Here is a 16278-nt window from a genome sequence, read left to right as displayed (position 1 = left end):
ATTTGTTTCCCCTCACTACCAGTTTACCAAGGAGGGTGTTTTCTGGGGGAAGTTTGGAATTACTTTTGGTGCCCAAAGTGGTTGTGCCCATCATTTTGAGGAGGGAAACAGTAAGCAGCTGATTATTGAAGAGCTTGCTGTCTGAGAAACCGGAGCAGATAGTTATCATCTAACAGGTCTAGTTTCTAGACATTAGTCTGATCGACTAAAGTATCATAGTTTGGGGCTCCTAGTATAGCTTTAGCAACAGAGAAGTGGAAATGTTCCCATGATGTAAAAAGCATGTGACTTCCACATCCCTTAAAATGAAAACTAATTCATCCTTTTCTAATCAAAGAATTCTGTATCTTGTAAATTTAATTGTGCAGCTTTCCAACACTCTGAAACTGCTTAATACACATTTACAATCAGTACTTTGTGCATACATGAAGAAATTAGGATTTCTGTTCAAATGGTATGTGGATGCATTTTTGTCACTATACATTAGGAAGTAAATAGATTGTATTGTTGGTCGCAATGATCCATTTTTATTCATTGAGTTTGTTTTCATTTGTGGTACCCCATTTTTTTGGAATGTCTTGGACTTCATTATTTTTTAAACATGCTTTTGTTCTGTACTTTAGAAGGCAGTCCAGAAGGTCATCAAAATGGATAGCGCTGCCAAAACATGTCTCGGAGCTAAGAACTGCTGCTTCTTCTGCCTCTGAATGTGAGGCTGAATGCAGTGAGAAGGGGAATCAAAGGCAAGAAGTTAAACTGAGTGTTACTAGAGGCAAAAGTTTGAAAACTACACATAGAAAGAAATCTGGGAAGGAGCACAGAAGTTCAAAGATAACCTTGGTGACCCTTCGGGCTTCTCAAGAGGAGGAGGAGGAGGAAGAGGCAGATGACTTTGAGCCTGATGATGAAGATGAATGCTTTGCACCGGAGGAAGTAAACAAAGCTCCAGTGTTTGTTCCTATAGGTCTTCGATCTCCGAAACCTATTCCTGTTCAGATAGAGGAAACCATGGAGGAGGTATCATGTAGCTGGGTTCTGCATATGTACTTTCGTTTTGATTGTTTAAACAGCTTTTATTCTAATTATATCTCTGAGTACTTGGGGTTTGTCCAATTTAGTTTAATTCATTAAGAATGGCGTTGAAAGTAGCAGGGATGTTACTTGGCACATGTACTTGGTTTTGAACAGAATATGACATCAGTCTAAGGTCCAGTTATGTTTACAGACTGTATATCGGTCTGCAGGGTGCTCACCAGTTTGTTTACTGGGATTGAATGTAAGCATAGACTACCATGCTTACTACATGTTTTGAAGCCCAAGATGGAACAAATGGAGCATTTCAATTTTACATTTGAAAGTTAGGAAATGAGGGGATGAGGGAGATGTTTCTGGATGTGGTGTCCCCCTCGCCAAGAAACTTCAACTGTGTTGGTGGGCTGACCCTGACCAGCAGCCAGGCACACACACAGCTGCTTGCTCACTGCCCTCTCCTGTGGGACAAGGAGGAAATAGAAGGAAGGTAAGAAGACTTATGCGTTGATATAAAGACAGTTCAATAAGTGAAGGAAAAGCTGCATGTGAAAGCAAAGCAAAATAAGGAATTTATTCACTACTTTCCATTGGCAGGCCACTTCCTGGAAAGCAGGGCCTCAGCCTGCATAAAAGTTACTCTGGAAGACAAACACCATAACCACAAATGCCCTTTTCTTCCTTCTCCTTTCCCTGAGCTTTTATTGCTGAGCATGACATCATATGATACAGAATATCCCTTTGTTCATTTTGGGTCAGCTGTCCCAGCTGCGTGCTCTCCTGACCTCTTGCCCCCCTCCCGCCTACTTGCCTGGGGCAAAGAGTAGGAAAACAAAAGCTTTGACATTGTGCAAGCACTGTTCAGTAATAGCAAAAACACTAGTGTGTTATCAACACTGCTGTAGTCATAAATACAAAACACAGCACCATGTGGGCTGCTATGAAGAAAAGTAGCTTCATCCCAGCCGTGCCCAGTACAATCTTCACCCTTTATTTCATATTGTTTGTGTCATGCTCAGGTCCTACACTATCCAGTACATCCTTATTAACCACAACTTCTCTTCCTGTCCTTTGATATATACGTGGATATCATTCGCTGGGTCTGTGGGCCACCCCCTTAAAATGCCCATCAAATGTCCTTTGAGTTATTTCATCCATGCCTTAGGCTCCATGTATTATGTGGTTGGTCAGGAGAGGCGGCATGTTGTGTTGAGTTTTTGGGTGCCAAAGCCAGCTGAGGTTAGTCACCACTGCACTTGCCTGGTTTCTTGTGAGACTTGTCTTCCCTTGATTCATGTTGTTCTTGCCATAGTACTTACTATAGCATACAAGTCAAACAATGGGTTAAAAAAAGTTTAAACGTATATCCATTAAAATCTCCAGCCCTTGTCCCTTTGGTTCAGGATGTAGAGTTTGACATTGCAATGGACTCCACTCCTTGCCCGTGCTCCAGCATGGGTCCTCTGTGGGCTGCAGTCCATTCAGGGACAATGAGAGACCATCTACATCTCTGTCAATTTTTTTCAAAAGCTATATGTTTTGACTCTTCCATGGCCCGTTCATAGAGTTGGAAATTTTAAGCCTAGAGTGCAGGCGTATGTTTTAATTGTACTCTTAGACTAGAATAAAACTTGAGACTTGGTATCATATCTACTAAGACCAGTCACTAGAGAGGAAATGGCATACTTTTTTGTCATCAGGAAACTTGAGGTTTGGGAACAGTGGACTCTGTTCAAGGCCTTGAAAGGGATTGTGCTCAAAGGTTTAAGCATTTTTCTCTTTTTTTCACTATCATTCAGTGTGACTTCTTTGCCTTTTTTGTCCCTTCTAGCCTGTCTTATCTCAGTGATATGTCTTCATGGCTCTGTTTTGTTTTCTTTTTTTTTTTTGCTTCGTTCCAAATCTTTATCTGACCTGTTCCATTCATGCCTCAGGTCTTCATCACTACTTCTTTCCATTCACTCCAATTCTTCTTGCTTACTACTACTAGTCATCTTGCTCTCTTCTCCCATTGAAATCCTGCTTTTTGGTCTCCTGAAGTAATCACACTGTTTCTTTCTCTGGGTGAAACAGAGAGAATTTAAAGCTCAGTCAAAACACGAAGGGAGACTCTGGAACAATAATGGACAGCAAAGTTGTTGCATGGAAAGTTTTGCTGCATCCCTTCATTTCAAAGATGTGGACTATATTACATGTGGGGATAATGATCAAGTTTCCCCGTTTAACACACAGGAGCCATGAGTACTAGTAAGGGATATGGTTAGATACCTGAGGACTCAGCTTTCTAAATTTAAATTTAAGGACTCAGCAAATTTAAATAGATCAGTGGAAAGTATCTGTAAAAGTGCAAGCCTTTGAAAGCTACCCAGATTGAGCAGTGTTTTTCATAAGAACCTCACTGGAAATATTGTAACCTTTCTGCCAAATTTCAAGTCCTTGTTTCTGAAAATGTCAAATGTCTGAAGTTCTCAGTGAGAAGATGGTGTTAAAGAAGAAGGGAAAAAAAAATTATATGTAAAATGGTGAGTGGGTGTTTTGTCTGTGTGGGTATTCCCTGGTCTTACTTTGGAAAAAGGCTGAACTGTTTTTCTTTCCTGAAGACTTAAAAAGCAGAAAAAGCATGAAAACTAACAAAACCCATTTGAGGTGAATGGCCACCATGAAAGATCTCAGCCACATAACTTAGTTTGGTGGAGTAATAAGCAACTACAAATCTTAGGTTGTCTGATGGTTTCAGTTAGTTACAAGCAGCACTACCAGTTCTGCATCCAGTTCATATAACTGCTGCCTTCTTAAATCAGAAGGTATAGACTGTAAGACTTGATTTTTGGGAAGGTTCCCACTAAATGTTTAAGATCTGGTAAGTGTATGTGGTTTATAAAAAATTTGCATTTGACAGATTTTCTTTTGGGGCTGATGAACTGAAATACTTTTTAAAATTATTTTTACAGCTGGAAATATCTGTGAATATACCAGATGTGCAGGTGGCTACTGATGTTGAAAGTCTCTCTCATGCATCTGTCCAGCCGGTGGTACGGACAGAGGAAAAAGTAAGCACCTCAACAGCTGTAAGAATTTGTTTGTTTGTTTGTTTCATAGCATATACAAAGCTATGTGGATAGTGTCTGGTTGCCATATCTGCTTGTAACAGTATAGCTTAATAGACTCTTACCTGTCCCACAGAGATAAGAGGGACACAGCTATGGGAAAACTATGTAAGTAAATATTCTTAGCCTTCAAAATACCCTTTCAAAGCCAGGGTAACCTTTGGGCAGAGAACTTACCCGTAAGCATTAAATTAAAATTGTAGACTCATCTTATATAGAACTTTGATATTGTTTTTCTTTTTGTTTAAGGAAACAATCGTACATGAAAATCCAGAGGTGGACAAAGGTAGATATGAAACAATCTTGTTCATATCTTTCCTGTTAACTTGCTACCAATATGTAGTTATTCTTGCTGGAAGTTTGGCGGTTTATGTATCTTATTAAAAAAACCTGGTCGTGAGATACTGGATGCTTTTATGTTTTGGAGGAGATTTAAACCATTTTATTTCTTACTGTTCTTTCATGTAGGGGGACCAGGCATTGCAAAATTCTGTTTCCCAGGGTCAGAATGTGCCTTTTGTGTATCCCATCTATCACTTTGCCATGCTGTGGTTAGTTGTACTGGGAGAAGAGGAAACTTTGCAAGTACTTACTTGCAGCTGGCTTGGTGTGTGACTGAGTGATACAAAGAGTGGGCGGATTCATAGATTTGTCATCTCTGTGGCCTCTGACTTCAATATCCTAACCTGGTAAAATAGCATGTGTGACAGACTGTGATCACAGTCTTCCAGAAGCAAATATTCTTTCCATATGAGATATGTTACAAACTCTTATGGATCTATAAATTTTTAGAATAGCTTTCACTTTTAAATACATTCTCAGTATCTTTTCCTAGGAAGCACCTAGGGCTTGTAGTGGGCTACTGTCTTAGTTGAAGGAGGGGAAGCCTAATTTGTTCTTTTGATTTATTTCAGTACAATAGCTCTGGAGGATGGAAATGTTTTGTTGGATATGACCAGTTAGTGATAGGCAAAGGGATGTATTCTGGATAGAGATTAGGAATCGGGAGTCTAAACTGGGATATTGATCAACACCTATAGGTTATGGATTTCTGTGATTAAAATGTTACCTCTTTCTTTTCCATTTGTGGCGGGCTGCCCTTAGCTGGCTGTGAGATGCCCACCCAGCTGCTCTCCCACTCCTCCTCCTCAACAGGATGAGGGGAGAAAATAAAATGGAAAAAGCTCCTGGGTTGAGATAAAGACAAGGAGATCACTTACCAAAACAGAGTCAACTTAGGGAAGACTAATTTAATCTGTTGCCAAACAAAATAGAGTAGGATGGTGAGAAACAAAGACAAAAACTAAAACACCTTCCCCTCCCTGGCTTCTTAGGCTCAACTTCACACCTTCATTTCCCTCTCCTCTGCCTCCTCCCCCGAAGGGCGCAGGGGGAGAGGGAATGGGAGTTGCAGTCAGTTCCTAACACTTCATCTCTGCTGCTTCTTCCTCCTCACGCTCTTTCCCTGCTCCAGTGTGGGGCCCTTCCTATGGGGTACACTCCTTCAGGATAACTCTGCTCCACCATAGGTCCTCTACAGGGTGCAGCTGCTTCAGGGAATATGTACTACTCCACCAAGGTCTCCTCCACAGATTGCAGGGGAATCTCTGCTCCCATGCACGGAGCACCTCCTCCCCCTCCTTTCCTTACCAACCTTGGTGTTCGCAGGGTTATTTCTGACACTTTTTCCCTCACTCTTCACTGCTGTGCAACATTTTCCCCTTTCTTAAATATGTTTCCCAAAGGTGCCACCATCTTGGCTGACAGGCTTAGCTGTGTCCTGTGATGGGTCATTTGGAACTGGCTGTGTCCAGGGCAGTCCCCCTGCTGCCAACACATTGCCACCTGTACCCAGTACACCATTAAAGGGAATAATGTTGCTGCTCAGTGTTTTTACAATAGTTTGAATTTAGTGGATGAGAATTGCTGTCTGTCTACAAGCATCTTGATCCATGAATGGCAACAACTTAAAAAATACATACTTCACTATATTGATGATAGTGTCAAATGTAATGGATAAGTGGATTTCTGGTTAATGTGCTTGTGACTTTTAACATGTGTGAACAACTTTGCAGGAATTAACGATGGAAGCGCTGAAGCTGCCATGACTTTACTTGCAATGGGTGATCCAATGTTCCAGTTAAAAACAAGCAGTGAAGGTATGATCTGATTTATGGGACAAGGCCTTGCTTGTACTTTCTGGGTCCATCTAAGGAGGGATGGTGCAGTGGCTGCAAAGCTCTTCCACACACTACTGCATAGCAGGTCAAGAGTCTTTTATGCTTTTAGTCCTGCTGAATTGTAACGCATAGTGAGACCAGGCAATGCAGGTTGGCTGCAAAAAGCAAGGCACCTTACTGGATACTGCCAGCTGCATCCCTGTGCTAGAAGGATGTTTGAGAGCTGTTTTAGGAAGGACATGTTTGAATTAATCTGGTCACATAAATCCAAAAGAAAGGAATCAGGCTTAAATGACGGTAACTGTCAGTGGTCTTTTCAGACCTTTAACGTGAAGCATAGCTTTTTCCACCTAACTAGCTACAACCTGAAATTACATGGGTTTAGTCTAGTTTTTTATAGACTTTTATTTAGAATTTATCTGCTTTCATTGGTTGAATGTTAGTTTCTGCATTCTTCCTATCAAAAATGTGATCTTAGGACTGCTTTTACGTGGGTTTTGAATTTGCATCTTTGGAGAATGCAGACTTTGTTGAATGAGGTTTGAAGTTGAACATCTGTAAAATAGCTTTATGTATATGCCAGACCTGAGTCTTTTAAATTATGCTTTTCTATTCTGTTTATTGTTCTAACCAGAATGGACACACATGTTACCTGCTCAAGATGAGTTGGACACGGCCAATAGCCTTGTAACCCACGCCTACTCCAAACAAAATAGAACTTCTAGTCAGTGTTTACTTTCTTCAGACACTTCTACCAAGGAATTGGTGCCTTCTGAGGATGGAAGCAACGTTAATAAAGAGGATCAAAGCACTGGTACAAGAACAGGTGTCGAAGAATATTTTGAGAAAAATGCTACAGATACCAGGTTAAATTACTACTTCATTTTCTTTAGGGAGAGAGATCCTCTGACACTGCTTACTTTTGCCAGGTTCTTTCTGGCAGTTTTACTGAATTGAAAGCATTCTTGCTCTAGCGAAGGTTTCTCAGTGTATGTAATTTGGTATGTAATCTGGAAAACCCTTCTTGTCTCTTTCTTACAACTTTTGAGATGTTGGTATATAATTTCAGGGATGTAGAAATTGTTCTTCACTCCTGAAGTTATGTTTACCCTGGTGGAGGCGAAAAGAATATTCGAACTTAGTTTGTATGGATCACTGTTAATTACCAAGTTCATTTTCCCAAAGTACTTTACAGGTAATCAGGCCAAGGCAAATTGCGAAAGTGTCACTGCTGCTGTGGAATGTATATCGAAGATTTAGAGCAAAGGGATGTCAAGGAACCGGTTGATCTTCTATCATGTTTTTCAATGCTTTATGGTTTTTAATTTTGTTCAAGCATTTGTGAATGTTGAAACAGCTTGATGGAACACCTTTTCAGAAAAAATTTGCTGGTGATCATGTTTTATCATTTGAAAGACTATTTAACTTGTCGATTGCTTGAACAAACTGTCAGATTATACTCCTCTGAAAAATTATAATCAAAGATATTTTAAGTCCAGTGGTTCTCTTATTATATTCTTAACCAGAACGAACTACCATGTGATCAGTGTTAGATTTCTGATCTTCTCATGTTTTTTAAATATTTCAATTATTCATTTTTTTCTGTAGGTAGGGAACATCCTAGTTTGCGGTATACCTGCCTGTTCCGATTCCCAGATGATCTTTATTTTTTTGTTCTGCCAAATAGTCTCCTGCCTCCTCTGCCAGCTGCACCCTGTATTTCAGCTCTTCATCTCGTCTGCTCCATCTCTCTTACCTCTTCTTTGCACTAACTGTTAAAAATCAAGAACTATATTGATGGCATTTTTCCTTTTTACTTGCAGTGATAGCTCTATGCCTATGGTGAATAGTATGAGACTGACAAGAGGCAGACTTCTGAAGCCTGAGCCAGCCTTTGGAGTATTGAGGTCCAATGAAAGCATAATTCAGAAGTCACTTAATACAAATGTACTTGTGGAACAACTAGAGCAAGTTCACAGTGGTAAGCCTGTTTCTTGTCCTAGGGTTCTGAAAATGGTTTCTTCTGATGGATTCACATCTGTTTATGAAATGAAACTAACCTGAAAGTCTTCACTTTCTGTTCATGTTCACAGATGATGCATCACCACTGTAATGTAGGGCATCCATTTATGGTATAGTTTTATACATAAGTATACCTTTCAGTATAAAATTTAATGAAATCTGAATAGCAGTTTTTCTGTGCAGGTCTTAAATTACCTGGAAAGCCCTTAAATTACTGGACTGCCTATTACAGAAATATAGTATAATACGGTGTACTTTTTTCTATTATTACTGTTTTTCCTGTCTATTAAAACCAGAAGGGGTGAGATACAGAATTGTTTTCTTAAAGTATTGTATTCTTAAAGCAGTTACAAAAAAAGGTGGTCTTCAAACTCTTAATTATCTTTGTATCACTGGCAAAATGCACAGCATGGCAAAGGCAAGATGAGATACGTGTATATGTCTTACTTATATAAGACATAAATATACATGTGTACATATACAGCAAAATTGTTAATAATTTTCTAGGGTGTCTATATATACACATCTATATATATACATTTTAATATACAAAAGCTTATATGTAAAAATAATATGCATATATATATACACACAAAAAAAAATTATTTTCATTTTTATTCTTACATATCTTAGAGTCTCCAACCCTGAGAGGTACTGCAGAAATGCAGAAGGTGGAACTAGACCAGGTCAGACCAGCTGCAGGTGATTCTTCAGTTCTTCATGATTTTGCAACTGGAAGTATGGAACTTATCAGGCAAGTAGACAAAACTGAGAGGTAGGAAGACTCATCAGTTAATATTAACTTTATTCCTAAAATCTCTTAAAATATGCAGCTGAAGTACATGGGTAGTGTGCGTCTGTGATGGAAACAGTGTGCTTGCAGATATTGTGTGTGTTTATGCACACAAGCGTACAGTTTAGACTTTTATTTTTAAGGTTTTTCTCTTGCATGTTGTCCTACAGCTTTTGGAGGTAAAATATTAACTCGTGTGCTGTTTCAGAACTTAGTAATCTCCTTGCTGCTTAATTGTCTCCCATGAAACTGCATCTGAAAGGAAATATTAAGGAGTTGATCAATTTGGAAATGTTAATGAGCTTGTAAGGCTTCCTGCTTGTTCATGCTTTTAGTAGTAAAGTCTCAATTAGTAGTGTTAGGGAGGATTTTTCCTGAAATACTTTATGTAGACTTGTTTGAAGATTGTGCATTCTGTTTAGTAGAATGGTGTAGTCTGTAAATAGGTGCCCTGTTTCTCTGTAACTATATAAGCTTCATACTAAATAAATAATTATACAGAATTTAGCCCATGCAGAGGGTATCTTCAATTGGTTTAAAATTCACTAGATATATACCTTACAGAACAGAAAAAGACATGAGAGATGCTTGTGGAAATTCAGGAGATTTAAGACCTGTAACTGCATCACCAAAACCTGAAAAATCTCACCTTGGACTAGAGGATTGTCCAAATCAAAGTTCTGTGGATGGACTTCCTGAGCAAAATCCTTGTCCTTCTGAGCACAATATATGCACAATCAGCTTTACTCAGGTAAAGAACTTAATTTAATTACAGTCTAGAAGTGACCAGTTTCTGAAGTTCTGTAAAGGAAGAGGTTTTCAGTGCAAATGTACTCACCCATTTTAAAGACTTGGTACTTCAGCTGCTGTATGAAACTTTCTTTTTTGCAAAAGCATAGCCAAACTTAATCTTTCAGACAAACTTAATCTTTGCAAGCCTCAGCTTATAGCATTTCAGCAATGTGATACATATAAGAAAAATTTTGAGCAATTTTTTAAAGAGTTTTGATGGAAGAAGTTACCTAGGACTCATGTATTCATTCAGTCTGACCTCTTACTGTTATATTTGTTTAAATTAAAATTAAGTTAAAATATTATGGCTGGAGGCAGCATTTTCATTGTCACCTTCATTTGCTTTGTTTAAAACAAACTGCATCCTTTGCTATGTTCTTTCCCATTTATTTCAAAACCCAGTTAAGAGTTTTACATGTATATTATCATGGACAAACAGTATGTCTTTCGCATCTATTTCATTGCAGTGCTTTGTGTATCCCTGTTCTAGTATAAACGAGAAGTATCTTATTTCTTCATGTGGGAAAGGTTCATTCTCAGTTCCCTCAGGTTCTCTAGTGTTGCCTGAGATCAATGTACATGCAGTTATGGTGGAACAGCTGATGGGTTGTAGCTTGTTTCCCTAGTGCAATCTGTTGATGTGTCAAGGCTGATCTCATGTTAGAGCAAGGTACAAGAATGATTTGTCTCTTATAGCACTGGCAGAGAGTGTGAGAAGAGGCAACTTGCAGTAGAGTATTCCTGTTTTTAGCAAAGGTACATGCCATAAAAGCGGAAGGGATAGATGAGTTGCAGAGCTTGGTATTTTTCTTTGGCACTCAGTGGTTTTGTAATGGTTGGGGGAATTTGTTTTCGTAGTGCCACTAGCAATTTATTGTATGAGTCATGTCTGACAGAGTTGTGCTGTAGGAATTATATGTTTATTTTGACAAACCATCAATACAGACAATGAGCTGCATATAAATTTTATATTGCCCAAGTGTTTTTTGTCCTTGTCAGGCTAATATCCTTCAACCTAGAATAGCTAGAAGTAAAAGCTGACAAATGCAGTTATGATGTCACTAGATTTTTTTGGCTCTTCAGCATTTGACATGCTTTGTTTCTTTCCTGTTTTCTAGAGTTATTTCTTGGATTTATTAACTTGTTTTATTTCAAATGTGTTATTTCTAGAATGAAGCTTGTGCTCAGGATGCTCAACAACAATGTGAAAGCAGCACAGAAGAGACTTCAGGTATAATGTACTAATACTCAAAGTTAGCAAAAGCCCACACTTGTGTATCTTGTGGTTATGCAAAGATGAATAAAAAAAAGTTAAAATGTTTTCATTGACATGATTAATCAATCTATTTCATTAACAAAAATAATGACCAACAGCACAGTGCCATTCCCCTTCCTAACCTCTTACCCTTACATTTCATCAACACAATCTAGACTTGGGAACTTTTTGAATGGCACTTCATTAAGTTTAAATATCACTGGAAGCAAAACTTCTTGCTCTCTCGTCCCTGCTGTGGGCTCCTGCTGCTTACGTTGTGCTAGGTTTAGCAGTTGTTAGAGCCCTTTGAGCCTCTGACTCATCCATCAAAAGTTGAACATTACAGAGGGAGAGAACCTGTGTAGTTTTCCACTGGCTTGGTGTGCTATAGTGGCTCATGAAGTTGTCGAGTGAACGCCAGTGTCAGAGTTGTGTGAGTAGGAGGGCTGGACTATGCAAGTGTGGAGCAGGGGAGAAAGAAGAAGAGGGGAAGAAAAAGGAAGATGACGGCCAGACTTCCCTCTTTAGCTGTAGTGAGTCAGCAGATTAATGCCTAAATAATTAGATGTGATGAAAGGTAAGAAGGTGATGGCTTCTTTTCCCTAAAACAAATTGAAATGGAGCTGGTTTGGAACCAGTACTTGTCTAAGGTATGTGAAAATCACTGTGTCAGAAGCCCAGAATACTTATTTTACATGGAAACTGCGGTCCAAAGTTGTAACTCCTGAGCATGTGCAAAAGACAGGGCTAATACTTCTTTTTAGACATGTATTGTTATGCTCTGTTATTGCAAGGATCTTGGGATGGGGCATCTTAAATCATCTTTAATTAGATAAAGGACCAAAGTGAGTTGAGGTTTGAATAACAGCAGCTTTACATCAACAAGAATGAGAGCTGTCTTAAGGAATGGAGCAGCACTGTTTTCTTCCATCTCTTGAAAACTTTACAAATATTCTCTCCTTGAAGTCATTCTAATGAATGGCAGTTGATAGGTACCTGTTACTGTCCAGCTGATGACTAAATTATTTATATTTTTTATTTATTAAATTCAAGACTATACTTCTCAGGTGCTCTTCTGCAAGTCTGCGGTGAGGGGAAAAATCCTTGTGTTCACTGTCAAAACAGCAGACTCCTGCCATTTAAAGAAGTAACTGTTAGTACCTGACAGTTGCAATTAAAGACAGAGGGCCATTTGACCACCATTGCACAAGTTTAATTAAACTGCAAATTGTTCTTTAATGGTAAATCACCCATTTAAAAAGCTCCATCCCTACTAGGCATTTTTAATATTCTTCATTCTGAATGGTAATCAGGACTCCACTGCAATGAATAGGCTCCAGGGGGTGACAATGCGTGTCTCATCTAAGAAGAAAGGAAGCATATTGTCTCAAGAATATCCCCAGTGCCTTTTTCTATGGAGAAATGAGTGCCTAAAATTTAATTACTCAAGGTAGGGAGGGCATGAAGAGAAGAGTGTAATTTCAAACTTGAATAATAGATTTTTTGTTATTTCTTTATTTGCTTGAAAAAATTATAGTAGTGAACGATGATCATAGATGTCCAGAGGAGGAACAGACATTCATTTTAACTTTGGTGGAAATCCCAGCTGACTCAAAAGAGTTTGATGCATCTGCTTTGCTGGAACAAACTTCAGAACCATTACTACCAGCCCCAATACTTATCAGCCCAATAAATGCAAGTGAAACAAGCGTGACTGAAGTGGCGAGGTAAACACTTTATTTTTGAGCAAAGTGAAACACTTTTTGTGAACCTTGATTGTTCCCTGAATATGCATTACAGATTAGAACTTGTCAAAAGAAGAAATGCAAGAGGAAATAATTTTGGCAGACTGGTCAGAGAATTACGGAAGTGAAAAGGGCTCTGATCAGATTTGAGAAAGACTTCATCAGTGGTTTAGAGTTAGTGTTTTAGTTAGCTGGGATTTTGGTGTCAACGTTAGTCTGATTTATCCTTTAGAGCAAGTCTTCCTTTTTAGTAGAAGTCATTTGTCCAGCCTGAGTCTATTCTGCCATGGATGCTTAGAATGAAAAGTAATTGAAATGAAAAATCTAAGCACGTTTGCATTTTTACAGTACTTCAATAGTTTTGTAAAGTAGCTGTTTATTAATTGCTTTTCCAAATTTTTAGTGTAGATGGTCTTCTGGAGAACATAATGAACAGTGGACATAAATTCAGATATCATTCTCTTGAGTTTGTGCCATGTTCAAAAGGCAGAAGAGCTGAAAAAGCGAACAAATGAATTACTGAACAGAATAATAGCTGGTTTGCAGTACTGCAATACAAAGGGTTTGAGTTTTTTACAAGGAGTAGTCCTCGATGCAATGTAACAAAATTGTTATTTCAACATTACAGTTGAACTAAATCTCCTGGTCAGTTTGGGAGGAAAAACCCCAACATCAAAGGAAAAAGACATTCTGAAGAATAGGAAGTGTTGCAAAGTTGTAAAAAAACCTATTACTATATTAATGTGAGTCCTCAGATCATAACTAGAGATGTGATGAAATTCCACATCATTGTGGAGGACCTTGCCCTGTGACATCAGATGTTAATGTCATTCCCTTAGTTATTGAAAAGATAGATCTTTGAGTGAATTTTGGCCACACGATTAATTTTGGCTACACAGTGTAAGAATTCTAACTCCTAGGGAACTGCTGATGATAGACAGAATTGCTGACAGGCAGAGTTAGAGTGCATCTTGTGTCTCACTGTTCCCTTACTGCTTTACGCTATTTCCCTAGTCTCTGCTGCTTCCCTATATGTCTTGCTGTCTTTTGAGCTCATACTGGGTGGGGTGGAAGGATGTGGGGGTGTGGGGATGATGATTCAACAGTGCATATAAATAATACTGTATTTTAGGATTTTCTAGGGCAGTTGTCATATTTTTACATTTTATGAAAATATCAAGTGGAGTTCAAATAGAACAGCTTCTAAATAACTAGATTCAATTATGACTAGAAAAACTCAATTCTCTAACTCAAGATAGGGTAGCAAAATGTTTCTTAGCAGTAAATAGTACATTTGAATATTGACATTAAGCAAGAAAGAGTATCACCATAGATCCATGTGTAATTTCCATACAGAAATGTTATAGAAAGTAAATTTTGGCTTCTTGTAGTCACAATAATGACTTTATATATAAACAGCATTGGATCCGTGACAACTGCAGCTGATGAATTTGCTGCACCTTTAAACAGCAATATGGAAACCAAGCAACTAGAGAGTGCATCAGTAGAGCCCCTTCCAAATTTGCAGACAACTCAAAAAAGGTCAGCTGCTGAGCTTGAAGAGAATGATTCTCCTCCTGCCAAGAAAACTCTGTCTACTGTTGTAGTGGAAGGTAACTTGGAAACCACTTATAAGGTGAGATCGTAATTTGATAAGTGAGTCTTTATGCATATAGTGTAGATGCATAACATGTAATAGAGCATTTTAATTATGTTTATTGTTTAACAGTGTCACTTGCTTAAAAAGGTACTGCCTGTACAACTTAAAAGGAAAATCAACACCCATAGATTCCTTTTTATTTTGAACTCTACAACAGTTTTTGGGCTGTTGATTTAGTATTAATTTTTTGGAGAATCTGTAGGCTCTCAGGTTTTTTTATTAGGCTTCCTAGTAGACAGACTGGTAACATGTCTTATTCAGTTCATTTACCACAGCCTTTCTGACAAGGACATTGCAGGAGGGGAAATTCTGGATGTATATTGGATGACTGACAGACCATCTAGGTTCACTGAATGGTGTTACGATTTCTCATGGTGTCTGTTACATGAAGAAATTGTTAGATTATGTTACTACCATTTTTTAACATAGCGGGTATTAGTTTAAAAGAACAAGCTGCAAATGAAAACTGGCCAGCATGTTTCCAGCTTCCCTCTGTGCTTTTAGAATATGACCAAGCATGTGGCAGTGACTACCACTGATTTTTGTGAGTAGGCTAAGATTGTGTAGTGTATCTGGGTGAGGGAATGGGCGATAATTCCCCACATGATTCAGAGAGCTTTTCTGGGAAGGACTGGATAACAATCCTCTTCCTTCTTTGATCTCTCATCTTGACATTGTTGTCTTGAGTCATTTGTCATAAAAACACCTTGAAAAGCCTGCTCAGGAAATGAGTTAAGTTATGAATGTCACTGTACTGAAGATGTAGTCTTCTGTATCACTCCAGTTTTTAGAACTGTACATGCGTGATAATGACTTTATTAACTTTCATTGTCTCTTCTATGTTGAAAGAAATAGAGAAGTAACGTCTTTTTTTCTTAAATACAGGGTTATTCAAATAAATCCACAAATGCTCCAATGATACCTTCTGGTAGGTAAACTTACACTCGTAAAACAAAGTATAATGAATGTAAATGCTTAATACATCACCGTTTAATACTGGTTGTCATTGTGCTAAACAGTTCTGTCTGGGGCTATCTAACATAAAAGAAGAAACAAATTTTCCCAGTAACACCCTAATACTCAACTCCTCTTACAGGGAATTCTTTTCAAAAAACAGAGGCTTCAGCAAAGGAAAAAGTACTTACCTCTGTGTTGGTGTCTCAGTCTGTGTCACCACTGGCTGAGAGAAGCCAGCTTGAGGCTTTGGAGAACTTAGGGAAAGCACCACTTGAGAATTCAGCATCCAAACAGGAAGAGGAGGTGATGTCTAGATTAACCTCTAACAGAAAAGCAGAAATAAGTGGACAAGGAAAGCAGGGGGATGTGCATGAATCTGGACAGTTGGAACATACTGGAAGCCTAGCATCATCTTCAAAAACTCCATTACTCAGGTATGTATGCAATAATGTTTTGTCAGCCTTTTCTGTAAAAAAAAAAAAAAAGTCCTTGTTTCCATATTGAGGTTTTTATATCCTTTTTCCACTTAGTTTTACAAGAAGGGCAGTACCATTGTTTGTGACCTGCATGGCTAAGAGTTACAGTATCTATCTTCTTCAGCAACTTAGAAAGGATCGAACTGTCTGCTTTGAAATTTGAATTATTTTATTCATTAAATGAGCAGATTGACCAAGGGACACTACTGATGTGTGGTATGTCTATTTAGACAGTGACAGATGCCTCTTGTGAGGCAGACAT

General features: G+C 38.4%; 1 protein-coding gene across 1 annotated transcript in view; it reads left to right on the top strand.

The window, feature by feature from the left end:
• The window catches only part of BDP1 (B double prime 1, subunit of RNA polymerase III transcription initiation factor IIIB), a 52868-nt gene that overhangs the window by 33544 nt on the left and 3046 nt on the right, over positions 1 to 16278 (top strand). Inside the window, 13 exon segments of the mRNA XM_050913052.1 lie at positions 624 to 1017; positions 3981 to 4097; positions 4386 to 4422; positions 6212 to 6295; positions 6951 to 7182; positions 8140 to 8297; positions 8972 to 9113; positions 9696 to 9882; positions 11094 to 11154; positions 12719 to 12905; positions 14343 to 14559; positions 15469 to 15511; positions 15680 to 15973. Of these exon segments, the coding sequence (XP_050769009.1) occupies positions 624 to 1017; positions 3981 to 4097; positions 4386 to 4422; positions 6212 to 6295; positions 6951 to 7182; positions 8140 to 8297; positions 8972 to 9113; positions 9696 to 9882; positions 11094 to 11154; positions 12719 to 12905; positions 14343 to 14559; positions 15469 to 15511; positions 15680 to 15973 (2153 nt within the window).

The sequence above is a fragment of the Gymnogyps californianus genome, chromosome Z (assembly GCF_018139145.2).
Source record: "Gymnogyps californianus isolate 813 chromosome Z, ASM1813914v2, whole genome shotgun sequence".
Taxonomy (NCBI): domain Eukaryota; kingdom Metazoa; phylum Chordata; class Aves; order Accipitriformes; family Cathartidae; genus Gymnogyps; species Gymnogyps californianus.
This window is presented reverse-complemented; position numbering and strand designations above follow the sequence as displayed.